At 56.2% G+C, this 16,979-nt stretch overlaps 1 protein-coding gene across 1 annotated transcript in view; it reads right to left on the bottom strand.

Annotated features, from left to right (window-relative positions):
• Positions 1-16,979, bottom strand: part of LOC108154696 (low-density lipoprotein receptor-related protein 2) — a 149,843-nt gene that overhangs the window by 7,199 nt on the left and 125,665 nt on the right. The window contains exons 5-8 of the mRNA XM_017285049.2: positions 8,951-9,226; positions 8,606-8,860; positions 6,216-8,534; positions 49-5,703 (exon numbers count right to left, since the gene is read on the bottom strand). Coding sequence (XP_017140538.1) covers positions 49-5,703; positions 6,216-8,534; positions 8,606-8,860; positions 8,951-9,226 — 8,505 coding nt within the window. The remainder of the gene's footprint in view (positions 1-48; positions 5,704-6,215; positions 8,535-8,605; positions 8,861-8,950; positions 9,227-16,979) is intronic.

Raw genomic sequence — 16,979 nt, 5'->3', positions numbered from 1 at the left:
TGAACAGTTGCCATCTGGGACTCCCATCCATCTGGGATGGATACTCACTGCACTGATGGCGATTGTCCTCGTCGCTGTTGTCCAGGCAGTCGTTGTCTCCGTCGCATATGTAGATCCTCGGAATGCAGTTGCCATTGTCGCAGGTGAAGAGGTCCCCGAAGCAGGTGCGACCCTCGGACTTGCAGTAATCTGGCGGCTCGTCGGCACCGTCACCGCAATCGTCGTCGCCGTCGCAGTACCAGGTGGCGGGTATGCAGCGGTGGTTGGGGCAACGGAAGCTGTTGGTGGGGCACGTGCGCTGGCCGCAGTGCAGCGGATCCTCGTCGGAGTTGTCGCCACAATCGTTGTCGCCGTCGCATAGCCAGTACGGCTCCACGCAGATGTTGGTCTTCTCGCACTTGAGATGGTTCGCCGGACAGGTGGTGTTCATGGGACAGCGCTCGTGCGTCTCGTCGGAGGTGGCGTTGTCCTTGCAGTCGTTCACCCCGTTGCAGACCTGCGCCTGCGGTATGCACCGTCCGTTGCCGCACGTGAACTCCCCGTCCACGCAGGGCGGATATGTGCATCCCAGCTCGTCGGAACCGTCCTTGCAGTCGTTCTCGTGGTCGCACTTCCACGACTTGAAGATGCACCGTCCGTTGTTGCAGCGGAACTCGTTCGGCGAGCACGAGTGGTAGGCGCAGTAGTTGGGATCCTCGTCCGAGTTGTCGCCGCAGTCATCGTCCCCGTCGCACGACCACATCCTCGAGATGCAGCGTCCGTTCTGGCAGTAGAACTTGCTCGCCTCGCACGTGTTGTTGCGCGGTGCGCACATCCGTCCCTCGTTCACGACCTTCGTGTTGTCGTCGCACTTGCACTCGGCCTTGCCGTTGGGCGCCGGGTGGCAGCTCTGGGCGCAGCCGCCGTTGTTGATCCGGCAGGGATTGACGTCGCACTTCTGCCTGTCGGCGCTGTAGATGCGGATGTCGCGCGGCGAGTCCTCCAGCCGCTTCACCATCTCCACCATGTTGGCGCCCGTGTGCTTCTCCGCCCGATAGACACCGCGCAGCTGCAGGTCCGTCCAGTAGATGTAGTTGCGGAAGACGGTGATGGCGAAGGGGTAGATGGTGGCCGCCACCAGGAGCTCTCGGTTGCGACCCTCCAGGTCGCTCCGCTCGATCTTCTCGCGCACGGCATCCGTCCAGTAGAGGCGTCGCTCGTCATAGTCGATGGCCAGGCCGCTCGGCTGGGACAGGTCTTTGTCCACAATGGCCCGCTTCAGGGAGCCGGCCATCGTCGTGCGGAAGATCTTGCCGGAGGTGCCGAAGCGGCCCCAGTCCGTGAAGAACAGTGTGCCGTTGCAGGGGTCCAGGACGATCGCTCGCGGCCTCTCGACCCGGGCAATCATCACCAGCTCGGAGCCGTCTAGATTCATCGCGTAAATGGAGTTGTTCGAGCTGTCCGTCCAGTAGATCTTGTGCTGGGTCCAGTCGTAGGCGATGCCCTCGGGATTGATGCCCTTGTTGAGGACCACCGTGATGTCGCTGTGGCTCGGCTTGTTGGCCTTCGTGTAGGCGATCTTGGCCCACGGCCGGATCTGCGTGTACAGCATTCGGTTGTCCGCAAAGTCAAAGTCCAGGCCCACGACATTCGTGAGGTTCGTGAGCGGCGTGAAGGGCACCTCCGTCGAGTGGGGGTCGAGGTTGACGGCCCGGATCTCCGTGCGTGTGGCAAACACCAGATACTCGTTGACCGACTCGCACTTCCGCTCGTCTGCCCCCAGCTTCCCGGTGGCGCACTCGCACCGGAAGTTGCGTCCTCCCGTGCTGGCGCCCGAGTCCGGGGGAAAGCTGAAGCAGAGCTGGTCGCAGCCGCCGTTGCCGAGATGGGCGCAGGGATTGGTGTCGTCCTGCGGCTGGTTGTTGATGTTGTAGATAGCGATGTCGCGCAGCTTCTCCAGGTTGGTGCGCACCCGCGTCACCACGGAGTCATTGGTGTTGTGCTTGGAGGCCTTGAAGACGGTCATCAGGTTGCGGTCCACCCAGTAGACGTCGTTGAGGTACACGGCAATGCCCATGGGGCTGGGCAGGTCCCGCCGGATGACCTTGCGGTTCGCCCCGCTGTACGAGATCTTCTGTATGGTGTCCAGCTTCGAGTCCACCCAGTAGATGTCGTGCGTCTGCATGTCGATGGTGAGGTCGCGGGGCAGGGATATGCCCGAGGTGACCAGCGGTGTCCACTTGCTGCCGTCGAGCAGGGCCTTGCCGATCCGCGGATGCTGGCCGTAGTCGATCCAGTAGAGCAGCCGCTTGATGGGGTCCACGGCCAGCTCTCGCGGGGCATCGTTGGTGGTCTTCACGAGCACCTTGCGGTTGCTGCCGTCCAGCCAGCTGACCTCCACGTAGTTCTCGTGCGGGTACACATTGGTGAAGTACATGTTGCCCGCCACCCAGTCGATGGTGAGGCCCCGGATGCCGTTGCTGCCGATACCGTCCTTGACCACATGCTGCAAGTCGGTGCCGTTCGGACGCGACCGGAAGATGCCGTTCCAGTAGCCGCGATTGAACTCCGCCCAGTAGATCCACTGCTCGCGGTACATGACGTCCACGTGGAGGATATGGTGGCCCGGTCCGCTGACGGGGACCATCGCCTCGGAGCTGTCGCTCAGGCTGTAGCCGCGGATCATGTCCAGCTGCGAGACGACCGCGAATGTCTTGTAGGCCACGCAGTTGATCTCGTTCTCCTTGCGGTACCCGATGCCGCAGGCGCAGGTGCGGGTGGCCGCCGGCCCCGGGATGCACAGGTGCTTGCAGCCCCCGTTGTTCGTCTGGCAGGGGTGCTGCATGGTGGCCCGCTTCTTGTAGATCATCATCGAGCGCAGATCCGGCTCGTTGTCCACGATGGTCTTGCGGTTGTCCCCGTTCGGCAGGTCCACGCGCACGATCTTCTCGTAGACGGGATCCAGGTAGTAGAGCCGGTGGTCGAGGATCCCCAGGCTGCGGGGCTTGGCAATGGGATGGCCGTCGGTCATGATGATCGTGTGGTCCTCCCCGTTGTAGTCCATTGAGCCGATGACGGGCGGGTTGCTGGAGCTGTAGTACAGCATTTTCTTGTCAATGTCCACGGCAATGCTCTCCGGATGGGTGAGGTCCTGGAACAGGAGCTGCGCATTCTGTCCGTTCATGTCGACGCGGCCGATCTTCACCGGGACCTCGAGCACTCCGTTGTCGATCCAGAAGAGCTTGCCCTCGCTGGGATCCAGGACGATCTGCTTGGGCCTGGACACCGAGTTGGGGTAGCCGTCGTTGGCCAGGATTATGGTGCGGTACTTCTGCTTGCCGTCCACCCGCACGGCCTCGATGTTGCTGGCCACCCGGTTGCCGATGTACAGATTCCGGCCCAGCCAGTCGAAGGCGATCGTGTACGGCGCCCCCACAATCCCGTTGTCCGCCCCCAGGAAGAGGGTCTTGTTGCCGCCGCCGTAGGGCGTCGTGTAAATGGTGCAGTTCTCGTCGTCGTCCTCGCGTCCCTGCACCCAGTACAGGGTCTCGCCCTTGCGATCAAAGTCCAGGCCGGTGCTGCTCTCGATGCCGATGACGGGGGCCAGGGCGCCCGCCCGGGCATCCCCGCCGTTGAGCGGCAGGTCCACGATCTGCGTGCCCTTGACGACCATCAGGAAGGGGTTCTCCTCCTCGATGCACCGCCCCTCGCTGAGCAGCTTGAAGCCGGGCTTGCACTTGCACGAGTAGCCCTCGGTGACGCTGGGACTGAGCAGGCACAGGTGCTGGCACTTGGCCTGGGCACAGGGGTTCGGGTGCATCGGCTGCAGGCTGGCGTGGTGCACGTGAATGGACAGCGGCTGGCTGATCAGATGGGAGACGACCGTCTGGTTCTTGCCCCGGAACTTGTTCGCGGAGAGCACGCGGTTCAGCTGTCGGTCCGTCCAGTACAGTGTGTCCTCGAAGAGGGACAGCGAGTGCGGATGGAGCAGGTAGTGGCTGCTGGCCAGCACCTGCTGCCGCCCGGTGCCGTTGTAGTAGCAAAAGTCGATAAAGTCCAGCTTCGAGTCGGCAAAGTATACCCTCTTGGTGGCTATGTCCAGGGTGAGGCCGTTCGGCCAGTAGATCTTCGTGTTGATGATCGTCTTCCGCATGGTGCCGTCCATGCCGATGCGCTCGACGCGCGGGTTCTCGCCCCAGTCGGTCCAGAAGATCCAGCGCGCCCCAGGACTCGGATCGATGCACATGCCGCGCGGCTGTGTGATGTTCTCCCGCACCAGGACCAGTCGGTTCGAGCCATTCTCGGCGGACACCTCGATGGTGTTGAGCTTGCTGTCCAGCCAGTAGAGGTTCTGGGCAATCCAGTCGTAGGCCAGGCCCTCGACCAGGTCCAGGCCCGTGTTGATGATCTCCTGGGGCTCCATGCCGCGGTCCAGGCGCGAGATCTTCTTCAGCTTCATGTCGCTCCAGAAGATGGTGCCCGTGTGCATGTTCGAGGCGGTGGCCACCACGTTCTCCACGATGATGGGCACCCGCTCCAGGCCCTGCTCCTTGAGGTCCGCCACGAGGATGGAGTGGCGGTTGGATATGATCAGGAAGGCGGCCGTGTGGTTGACGGCCTTGCAGGTGTGCTTGTTCGGCTCCAGGACGTAGCCGTCCTGGCACGAGCAGAAGTACGAGCCCTTCGTGTTGGTGCACTGCTGCGAGCAGAGTCCGGGCGGATCGCACTCGTTGGTGTCGATGCAGGTGAAGCCGTCGTCGCCGATCTCCGAGCCCGGCGGGCACACGCAGAGCGCCCCGTTCGGCGTCTTCTGGCAGAAGCTGGAGCACTGGCCCGTCTGGTGCTCGCACTCGGCCAGGTCACAGCCCTCGCCCTCGTCGGCCCCGTTCGGACAGTCGGGGGTGTCGTCGCAGACGGAGGTGATGTTCACGCAGCGCTCGCTCACGCCCGGACACTGCCACTGGCCGTGGGGGCACTTGAACGGCGGCGGCACGCACGCGTGCTCCGCCCCCTCGTCCGAGTTGTCGCCGCAGTCGTCCTTGCCGTCGCAGATGTACGCCTTGAACACACAGTTGGTGTTGTTGCACTTGAAGAAGTTCTGGGCGCAGGTTATCTGGCCGCAGTCCTGCTCGTCCGAGTGGTCGGAGCAGTCGTTGGAGCCGTCGCAGTGCCAGGCGATCGGTATGCAGAAGCCCGTCGACTTGCAGCGGAAGTGCTTCTCCAGGTTGCACTGGTTGGGCCCCATCGAGGGGCAGCCGACCTCGTCGCTGCCGTCGTTGCAGTCCGGTATGCCGTCGCACTTGTACGACTCCTCCACGCACTGCCGCAGGTCGGAGCACTTGAACTGGTTGGTCAGACAGCTAATCGGCGGACAGTCCTTCTCGTCCTGCTTGTCGAAGCAGTCGTCGTCGCCGTCGCACACCCAGCTCTGCGGTATGCAGTGGCCCGTTCGCGGACACGTGAACTGGAAGTAGGCGCAGGTCTTCTCCGCACAGAAGTCACCCTCGTCGCTGCTGTCCCCGCAATCGTTCTCGCTGTCGCACTTCCACATGTTCGGGATGCACCGCCCGTTGGCGCAGGCGAACTGCGAGGTGCCGCAGGTCACGTTTCCGCAGTCCAGCTCGTCGGAGTTGTCCCCGCAGTCGTTCTCCTGGTCGCAGCGGAAATTCTGCGGTATGCAGCGTCCCGATCTGCACTGGAACTCGTTCGATCCACAGGTGGGTTCTTTTTGCGGGAAAAACAAGTGCGAGTTCATTAGAGAATATCCCCGTTGAAAATACATCAGAGAGGTCTTGGGTAGGACAGTTCCACAGAGACAATACATCTAATAGTAAGACGAGTAACGGCCATACATTTCAATGGTTAAATGCAGCAACGTATTCCTAATTCATTTTCAATTTAAATTTCAACTAAACGGCCTAAAATCTCAGTCTCCGGATGCCTCAAGACTGAGTGGCCTGAGACGAGTGGCCTTTTGAAACAATTTGATGGGCCTCCCATGTCAAAAGCACCCCTGAAACCATTGTGTACCATTGAAATGTATGGCCGTCACTCATCACTCCCGAAAAGCGAGTGCGCTGCGAAGAGAGTCGAACTCCCAGCCGAAAAGGTCTTCCGCTCTCCCAACTTACTCTTTTGTAACTTTTTTGGGGGATTTCTGAGCATGGATATTGCCGTGATCGGGGTTGAAAGGTGTCTAGGGATTGGAGGAATAAAGTGAATAGAGTGCCACTTACTTGTGCAGTTCTGCTCTTCATCGCTGTTGTCCAGACAGTCGTCATCGCCGTCACAGACCCAGGACTTGGGAATGCAGCGCTGGTTGGTGCACGTGAAGTCCCACGAGTTGGGGCACGGCTGGACGGGTGGTTCGGCACTGGGGTCGGGGACGCAGGTCATCTGATCCTCGGCGAGACGCTCGCCGTAGGGGCAGGAGCAGCGCGCCTGGAGGCGACCAACCGAGGGGGCAATCTCCGCTCCTCCGGCGGTGGCATTCTGGGGGGCGATGGGCACGGCAAAGCAGATCTTCTGGCAGCCGCCGTTGTTGCGATTGCAGGGCTGTGTGTCCGCGATGCGCTGGACCTCGTGGCTGTAGACTTTGACGCCGTAGAGGCGATTCGTTTGCGGCTCGCGCACCATCATCTCCTCCTGCTCGCCGGTGAGCTTGTGCAGCCGGATGATGGCGTCCAGCCGCCAGTCCGTGATGTACATCCAATCGTTGTGGATCACAATGGAGAACGGGTGGCGGACGAGTCGCGAGTTCACGGTCTTGATGTCAGTGCCATCCAGATTCGCGTGCTGGACGTGATCGAGGAGGGCGTCGCACCAGTAGACGCGGTCCTCCTTGAAGTCAATGGACAGGCCGTTGGGCCAGCCCAGGGTCACGTTCTTGAAGACCAGCAGGCCAGTGCCGTCGGTGTTGGCGCGGGTGATGTTCGCGGGTCGGTCCCACTCGGAGAAGAAGATGAAGCCCCGATTCGGATGGACGACGATGGCGCGCGGGCGCTTGAGGTTCTTCAGCAGGGTGCGGCGGTGGGTCACGTTGCGGGTGGAGAGCACGTTGAGGGTGCCTTTGCGGGAGTCAATGTAGTAGAGGTTCTTGGAGGCCCAGTCGACGGCCAGGCCCTCGACGCCCTCGTTCTGGGAGGCCAGGACGATCTCCCGGCCAGTGCCGTTCCTGTGCACCCGATAGATGACGTCCTGCAGCACGTCCGAGTAGTAGATGAACTCGTCCCGCGCATCGAAGTCCAGGCCCACGAAGCGGGCCCTCCGCGACACCACCGGCATGATGGCGTCGCTGAATCCCTCGATGACCGGCTCCAGTACCTTGCCCTTGATGAAACGCTGCTGCGAGTACATGAGGAACTCCCCCACGGGCTTGCACAGCTTCAGGTCGGTCTCCAGCTGGTAGCCCGTCGAGCAGGCGCACCGGAAGCCCAGCCCCGTGGGCGCCCCCTTCACGGCGGTCACGATGCACATGTGGTTGCAGCCGCCATTGTTGTTGCCGCACGGATTCGAGACGCGCGGCTGGCTGAGCGCGTGCACCGCAATGATGCCCTTGGGCTCGCGAATGTCCTTGGCCTTGTACGTCACCTGAATGGAGCTGGGGCCCTCGAACTTGTCCACGGACATGATGCCCTGCTTGGTGGCGTCCGTCCAGTAGATGCGGTTCTCGAAGAGCGCCAGGCGCGACGGACTCGGCACCTGCTGTCCCCGCAGCACCATCACGCGGTGGGAGCCCTCATAGTCGACGGACTCGATGTAGTCGAGCAGGGAGTCGCACCAGAAGACCCGCTTGCTAATGATGTCCACGGTCACGCCGCTGGCCTTGTACGCCGCCTCGGAGACGATCGACCGGGCATGGGTGCCGTCCATATGGGCGCGCAGCACCTGACCTCCGTCGGCGACGAACATCAGGCCCGAGGTGGGGTCGAGCGCCAGGTCGGCGGGACTGGTCAGGTTCGAGCCCAGGACGACGGCGTGCCACTGGCCGCTCAGCTCGAAGACGTCGATCTTCTGGCCCACCAGATCGGCCACATAGATCTTGTCGCCCACCCAGTCGACGGCCAGAGCCACCGGTGCCCAGGTGCCGGGCAGGGTCTGGTCGAAGGAGGACAGGCCCTTGTTGAGGGGATTCAGGGGCAGGGACTGCACCTTTCGCGTCTTGATGTCCGACCAGTAGAGCGTGTTCCGGGCATAGTGGAAGGAGACGCCCGCCGCGGCGGTGGCGTTCGCCAGGATCCGGGGATCGGCGCCGTGGGCGAACATCCGCATTATGGCCCGGTCGTGGGCGAAGATCAGCTGCAGGTTGTTGGCGTTGGGTGCGATGCACTTGGACTCGTTGATCAGCGTATAGCCCTGGGCGCACTGGCACGTGTAGGAGCCCAGGGTGTTGGTGCACAGCTGGTCGCAGTGGCCCCACTCGGCGCACTCGTCCAGGTCCACGCAGGTGCGGTTGTCCGGGGCCAGGGACTGGCCGGGCCGACAGTAGCAGACGCCGCCCGTCAGCGAGGGTCCGCACTTGAATTCGCAGCTGAGGGCCGGACAGGAGGCGATGGCTGAAGGAAGCAGAGCGAAAAGAGCAATTAACGGGATATGGAGAAAGGAAAACGGGGGGCCAGGCACTCACAGCAGTTGGTCTCCTCGTCGCTGCCGTCCTCGCAGTCGCGTTTACCGTCGCACAGCTGCGACTTCAGGATGCACTTGGGGGCACCGTTGACGCCGCCGCGCGGACAGAGGAACTTGTTGTCCGGACAGGCGATGGCCGTGCAATTGGCCTCGTCGCTCTTGTCCGCACAGTCGTGGTAGCCGTCGCAGTGGAAGTTGTACGGAATGCACAGGGCATTCGTGCACCGGAACTGGGCGTGATGGCAGGGCGGAAAGTCTGAAGCAAAAAAAAGAAGTGGATTTAAGTGGGTGGGGAGGGGAGGCGAGTGGAGGGGCTGGGGGCTGTGGGGCTCGGTGCTGCACTCACTGCATCCTTGCTCGTCCGAATTGTCGCCGCAGTCGTCGCGATGATTGCATTTGAGGGCCGCATCGATGCACTTGTGTCCGTTGGCGCAGCGGAACTGATCCAGGCGACAGGCGACACCGTTGCAGCCGTCCTCGTCGCGTCCGGTACGGCAGTCGAGGTAGCCATCGCAGCGCTTCTCCTTGGGCACGCAGGGTCCGGCCAGGCGGGTGCCCTCCGCGGGGGCAGCACCATTGGGGGCATTGCAGAAGACGTCCGTGTGCTGGCACTTGCGATAGGCTGCGGGATGGGGGATGGAAAGAGATGAAGTAATTTAAGACCCACTTTTAGTCACTGCACTTAATTAGGAGACCATCGAGAAGGAGATGTCTGCTGCTGTCCGCTGCCCGCTGCCCGCTTTCAGGTGTGATTAATTGCCTTTGCATCAGGTCAACACGAAGGCCGGCGACGTGCCACCTAAGCCAAAGCCACTCCCAGGAGTCCAGGCCACAAGCCGGCTCTCCATTTCCCAATACCCACTCGCCCCCATTTCTATCCCCCCCCCCACCAGTGGAGAGCGGGAGCGGGAGCTCGTGGGAGGCCATAACTCAATGGACAAGAAAGCAACGGAGGCCCAGCGGGAGGCATTGTTAAAACGCTCGCTCGCTCTGTCTCGGATTGTCGGCTTAAAAATGGGTGCCAACAAAACTATTTGTGCTGCCAAAGACATTAAATTTTGATGCCAGACAGTCGGGGGAGAAGTATTGCCTCTCTGATGGAATGGCTTGGGTCTGGGTCTGGGTTTGGGGCTGGGTTTGGGTCTGGGATTGGGTTTGGGCTTTGGGCACGCATGGCGTATACATAATGCATGGTTGGTGTACAAATGTCGGGCGTGATTGTCTGTCTGCCCAATGGGTGTCCATGTCCGTGTGTCTCTCCATCTGTCTGTCCGCCCCCTCCTCCGGACGAGTATTGTGTGCACTTGAGTGGTGTGTGTGTGTGTGTGTATGTGTGTGTGTTGGCAGGCAAAAGTGCTATAAATTATCGAGTAGTTGGTTGCAGGACCCTTTGCCTTCCCCCCCCTCCTACCGCACTGAAAACACAAGGAAATACTGAATGGCCTAGACATGGGGCATACCCTAATATTACCCACAAAAAAGCCAAGAAAATGCCGGGTCTCACAGGTTCGGCATACCCTTCTCTGCACAGTAGTACAGGGTACCACTGTGGGGGGGAGGGGGTGTGTGAGTGGGGGAGCGGCCAAGGGTTTCGGTTAACAAGAAAGAGGCAGCGGGTTGCTGGCCCATTGCTCAGCGAAAGTCGTGCATTTGAATGACTAAATTAAAGCAACTGCCATCAGGATCAGGACCTATACAATACCATGATAGATGTGTGTATGTGTGTGTGTGTAGACTGTACAGTGGAGGGTCTACTGGGACGGACATGGGAGTAACCCAGGAGGGGCAGGATTACAATCAATGTCAGTTACTAGGCGGGCAAACACGCCCGGCTCACTCGCTTCGCTTGTGCATCGACCCCCGGCTCACTCGCTTCGCTGGTCGAACGACGGAGATCAAATATTATCAAGGCTCGCACAACAACTCATCTTCCAGGCTGATTCCAGACTTGGAATCCTCAAGGCCTTGGGGCACAGGCACAGAATGAGGGCTTTCACTGTCCCTCCATTGAAGGCTGTGCATATGTTGGGTTTTTGTTTTCACGAATAGAGAGCCAACGATAGAGTCGGGCTCGCTTGATCTATGCTCGTCCTTGGGTCGGGGCTTTAGACGTCATAAACTTTGCGGCGAGTATTTTATGTCTCCTGCTGATGCTGTTGTTGTTGTTGTTGTTGTTGTTGTTGTTGTTTCGGTACAGTTGCCTCCACATAAACTCCCGGAACATTAGCGCGGAAGCCGGGCAATGGGAGGCAGAGTGGATCTGGGAGCAGGACCCCTGGAGGAGCATCCGAGTGTGGCAGAGCAAACTTAATTAGTGCAAGTTAAACAAGGCAAGTTGTATAAATATTCCCCATTCCCCGACAGCGGAAACTTTCTCTAGCACAACAATGGAATGCTGCTGCGTGTCCCTCTGCCTTCTCTGCCTTCTCTCCCCCTCTCTCTCTCTCTTTACCTGCAGTCGAGCTCTCCCTCTCTATCTGTCTGTATTGACAAAGGGGAGCAATCGAGGGGGGGGTACGGGATGCGGATGCCCGTGGTTGTCCCCTCGACTCTGGTAATCATAAAAATGTGTCACGCACTCCTGCATCCATGCATCCAGCAGCTCTCTTCCTCCCCCACCCCCTCCCCATCCTCCTCTCTCTGGAATTAACATTCTCTAATCCAAGTCCCGTTCCAGTTGCAATTTGTGGGCGTACCATTGGGCAAGGATTTACGCCAACAATTTGTTGCAAATTCCTCTGCTCTTTACTCTATCCCCTCCACTCCACTCCACTCCACTCTCCTCCCCTGTTGCCTTTTCTGTTCCCTTCTCTTCCTTTCGTTTTCATTTCCTCGTTTCCTGTTTCCTCTCCCATTGCATTACATTAGAAGCAAATCATAATGACAAACGAGGGGCGTGGCCATCTGGCGATTTGCAGCCACACTTTTGGTCTTCTCCTTTGTATACTCTAGCGTTAGGAGGGGATCTATACGAAGGATACTCGTTTAATTCCAAATTAAAGTACAAAATACTCGCAAACAAGAGCGAGAAAGAGAGAGAGAGAGAGCCATGACAGTCCCCATTAACATGTTTCTAGAATAATCCTCAATTTCACAATTTACAAAGAAAAAACTCAAAAAAATAAACATTTCATCAAAAAAGCGTAATTTCCTGTACAGTGATTTCTTTGGAGATCGTTTTTCTATATAAAACATCAACAGTTATCTTTATTTAGAGAGCTATCGATGCGAATCTAGTATTTTGATCGTCATTTCTTGAGGTTTCTTCTCATATTTTGAGTTTTGTTTTTAGAGCACTTTGTAGAGGCTGTGAAATCATTTGTATGCTGTTGTTCTTATTCCATATTTTCTGGTTCAACGAGCTGGGCAAAGAGGGGCATAGCTGAGGACCCTCGAAGACTACCCATATCCCAACCTAATCGCGTAATTATTTTCAATGCGTCGATGAACCAGACCAGAAACCAAGGCAAGAAAAACCTGTCTGAAAGTCCGGAAACTATTAAAGGAAATGTGACTTTGAAACGAAAATAAAAAGAAGTTTCAGCAAAGTTGTCGACTGTTTTCGACAGTTTACATAAATTGTAAAAGTCGGGCTTTGCCAGGAGCGGACACGGCACCTTTTTTTTTTTGGGATCAGTGAAGGATGGATGGATGGAAGGATGGAACGCACACGATTAGTGTTTATGATGGATGAATTTTCGTGCATCAGACTTTCAGAAATGGAGCGTACAAATATTTCTATCCCTTTTCTTATAGTCTGAAGTCTGAAGTCTGAACCCAGGATGAGTTCAGAGCACTCCCAATATCGACGCATGATACATTCTGGTGGTAAGCGCGCCCATTGATGGAATAGCTCCGATTTCAGTGGATATTCCATAGCTAATTAATTAGGCATCTGATCCGTGAATAGTCCTGCCTTACTTCCCTCCCATACAGGAATCCAAGCTTCTGAGGCTTCTGGGGCTTCTGAGCTACACCCTATAGTATAGTAAATCCTCTTTCTCTCAAGTTTGGTGCCGGCACAAGGTCATAAAAGTTGTAACTGCTTCTTCAGCTTCATTTTTCACCCGATTCCCTTAGAAGGCAAAAGTTCGGCGTAGAACTTTAACCAGCGGAGAGGGGAGAGGGAAGAGTGGAGAGGGGAGGACTGGAGAGGGCAGAGAGCGTGGGAGGCGGGAACTCGTAAGAGAGCAGAAGGAGCTGAGAGCAGGGCGTTGCATTGTTGGCACTTTATAAACACCACGGACGACAACAACACTGACACAGCTTTATCCCGCACTACCTCCACGCTCCCCGCACCACGCTCCTCCCTCTCACCACATTGCTCCACCTCCTAGTAGCTGAGCTTTTTTAAACCAAACACTTTCTAATTGGGTTCCGGGCTCTGTGTTCTCTGCATTAACTTTTATTGCAAGCCAGGACTTTTAATGCGTGTGTATTGAGGTGCGGGCCGAGGGCTGAGCGGGGACTGGGCGCTGGGTGCTGGGTGCTGCTGTGTAATTACGCGCGACAAGTGCCACGCCCAGCCATCATGCCAGCACACCCACCGCCCCACCGCCCCAGCGCCCCACCGCCACATTCGCGTCACGTTTAGCTGCAGTCAAATAAACGTCAGCTGGAATCGTCGGTACAGTAGTCACAGTCACAGTCACAGTAGCACCCGCAAACCACGACTCGAGCTCAGATAGAGCCACGGCAGAGAGGTTTGTGTGTGGCTTGGGGGCGGTGGGACAACAGTTTATGGACAACAGTTGAATGGGGAGGACGTTAAGTTATCCGCCTGGGCGCTGGGAGCCAGTTAAGCTGTCGGCTTCTCTCCTTCTTGGCTTTACGCACTTTTTTACACAGCAATATCTGCCTCATTAGACGTGCTGCCTGCTGCCAGCTGCCTGCAATTAAAACGGCAAATGTCCCCTCTCGTAATCCCGTATCCATGCCACACTCCGGGTTATGTTACCCGTATCTTCTTTAAGTGCAGCCCAAGTCGATGTCGATGTCGTTGGCGATGCTGATGCGTAAGGGGAAGAGGCTGTGGGGTTAGGGTCACATTGGACTCTCGACAGTGAGGAAATCTCGTAACAATAACGTTGTGGATCCACGCTACCTTCTTTGCGATAAAGATATCTCAGATGCCTATCTACAGATCACCTTCAATCGGTTGGTTTGGTGGACAGAAGGTTGTTGTTTGATGGTCGGAAAAATAGAAGATGAAGATTTCCCCAGTGCTAGCTGTTGAATTGTGGAAGCCGCGAACGATAGAAGTCCCCCCCAAGTGAAGGCTGCAGGAAGGCTAAGGCCTGGATGTGGCATACATTAGGCATAACGTCAGCAGATCAGTCGAAGATCAAGGATTGTCGACATCCATTGCCCCGTTCGAGTCGGAACCCGCCATGTTTTAGTCGTTTCTTGGTCTCGCAGACGAGTACGAGGCAAATAATGAATATTCCGCTCATCCGAAAGTGCTGATTGGTGCCCAGAATGTCCCCATTGTCAAGCGCTTCAGTTCAAGCATGATTGCAACTATCCCATGGGCTTGGATCCAGATTCAAGCATGTTCCTGGCGTCGTTGGGAGCAACATTAATATGCAGTTGACAATCCATGTGTGTATGTGCAAATGTCTTCCTACTATGTCTATCGATGTAGTTATTTAACATTTAACAGTACATATACGGACATAAATTATCATATATTTATTTATCATCTTATGCAAATGGATTATCTTCTAAGGCCACTCCCCACACCGCACCAGCCCCCCTCAGAGACACACATAGCCACCCCCCCAGACAGCCCGCACAACACCTGAAGTAATTAAATAGTTGAAATAAGCCCTCTCTAATATTTATATGCCATAAATTAAGCAAACAAAGGCACAGCGCAGACAGCCCCCCTTCCCCACCCGAGGGTCGAGCAGGAGGAGGGGGAATAGAGGGGGGGGGGGGGGGAGCATCAGAACTAGAAGTAGAGAAAATGATATGGTTGCGTTGGGTACTGAAAGGGACGGGACAGGACAGGACAGGACAGGACAGGAACAGTCACTGTCACTGACTGCGCCTCCTGACGTTGAAGAAGACGATGAGGACGACAGGGACGACAGGGGCGACAGGGACGACGACGCGTTGACACGTACGCAAAATAAATTTGTTAAGAACGCAATAAGAGTGAACATTTTGTCGCCATTTAAGCGCGATAAATTATTGCGCAAGGGCAAAGCAGACACCGTGGAGAGGGCGAGGGAGAGGGCGAGGGAGAGGGCGAGGGAGAGGGCGAGTGTGAGTGAGAGTGAGAGAACTCTCTTTACGGCAACGTCTTATTAAATTAAAATGAAATTTAAACTTGATCTTGTGCGCTTTCTGCTCGGTTCTGCTCTGCTTTGCCAGAGCTTTGGCTTTGGCTTTGGCTTTGGGATTGGGATTGGGTTTGGGCTGCGGCACGACAAAGTTTTGCGCCAAAGGAGTAAAGCCAACGGCCGTCTGTGTGTCTGTCTGTCTGTCTGTCCGTCGACAAATTGCCCATCTAGCCTGAGCCCCTCCGCCACCGTCCCCCGTCCCCCGTCCCTGCTCCTATCCTCGTCTCGACGCGAAGTGCCGAAGAGCTTAGAGGGCCAGCGAGAGGGAGAGCGAGAGCGAGAGGGAGGCAAGCAGTGCAGGACAAAGTTGTGCCGCGTTTGTCTAGCCGTCAGAGTCGTCAAAGCTTTCAGCAGAAGTTGTACAAAAGGCAGCGAGCGGTGCTTGAAGGGGGGGCGGGTACTTAGAAATTGGTCGCCTCAAAGATATTTAAATATTTGTTTGCGTGTCTGTGTCTGTGTCTGTGCCTGTGCCTGTGCTGTGTGTGCATACATAAATCTTAAATAACAAGCAATAAATGCTCTTCTACAAGTCCTGGGCACTTTTTGGCGATTTGCATGTCCATGCCGTCCCGCCGCCCCGCCGCTGCATCGCTTCCGCTTCTGCCACTGCCCCTGCCCCTGCTGCTGCTGCTGCTTCCCGCATTCTCTGGCCAAAACTTTTAATCAAAATGTGCGGCACGGCACACAGTCTGCCAGCTGAATGCACTTGAACTTTATGCTAAAGAGCGAGTGAGAGAGAGAGAGCGAGAGAGTGTGGGGTGACAGAATAGAGAGCGAGAAGAGAGCTTTCTACTATACAAAGTCCAGCCGAGCGAGACCAGCGGAGAGCTCTTGAAAATGCATTAAATTCTTTGCTCAACGAGCAGACAACATGCCACCAGGAAGAGGCGGAGCAGGAGGAGCAGCACGCGGACGGGAAGCCTCTATGTGGGCCATAGACCGTGAGAGTCTGTCAGTGGATTATTAAAGTCATCAGCGGTACTCGCTCCCGCAAGGATTGCCCCACATACGCACAAAAATGGTAATTAAAGACAGACGGGGAGAAGAAGTCAAATATTTAATAGATAGCCATGGATATACTCAATAATACTTCTGCAATATTTCTGTATCAATAATAGGGGACGTCGACGAGCGAGAAGACCAGCGAGAAGGTGAGCTAGAAGACCAGCGAGAAGGTGAGCTAGAAGACCAGCGATTGGCAAGAAGAGATCATCTGTAGTTTCTTCTTCACTTATTTTTCTTGTGTCTTATATCATTTCTTAGTGGGAAATTCTTAAATTTTGTATTTACATTCTTTAGTCTAGATATACCTCCCATTAAAAACTTGCATTTCTATTTTCCAGCCGATTTCTCTATCGAAAATATTATCCTCATTCGCCCCTGTCAATGCATCTTGTATTCTCTCTCCAATGGATCTTTTGTATCTTTATTCGTCGCCTCCATTAATCGGTATATATTTCTAGTTTCATTACGCTTCTACATACTCGTTTTTCTTCAGTATATTTTCCAAAGAGTATCCATTTAATATCCTTGAAGAAGCTCTGAAGGTCTTCACTCCTGTATGTACATATTCGAGCACGTAATTTCTGATTCAATTCATGAAATTCTCAACAGCAGAAATCATTATTAACAGTACATTCCCCAGGTGGAGCTGGACCACCCCTGGAGATAACGAAAGGGTCGAAACCCTTGCGTTTGGCCCACCCCCCACTCCCCCAAATGCCACGCACAAGACAACTATTTATGGCCCAGCATCAAATTGATCAATTCCTGGCCTCGAATCGAAGTCGGAGCTGCTGCTGCGTTGAGTGGAGCTGAGTTTCCTTTGCTAATTTGCCCCTTCCCTTGCCCCTGCCCCTTCCCTTGCCCCTACCTGAGCACCGTCCGCAGGGCTCTATATGCCCTGTCTGTCTGTCCATCTATCTCCCTCTCTCCATCTATGCATGTGTGTGCGTATGTACTGTATTTGTGTAGTAAAGGTTAGCAAAAACCAGGACAACACAAGAGCTGCGGTCTGGGCGGCCTCTC

Source organism: Drosophila miranda, chromosome XL (genome assembly GCF_003369915.1).
Source record: "Drosophila miranda strain MSH22 chromosome XL, D.miranda_PacBio2.1, whole genome shotgun sequence".
In the NCBI taxonomy this organism is placed as follows: domain Eukaryota; kingdom Metazoa; phylum Arthropoda; class Insecta; order Diptera; family Drosophilidae; genus Drosophila; species Drosophila miranda.
The sequence above is the reverse complement of the archived record's forward strand: the minus strand, read 5'-3'. Positions and strand labels throughout refer to the sequence as shown.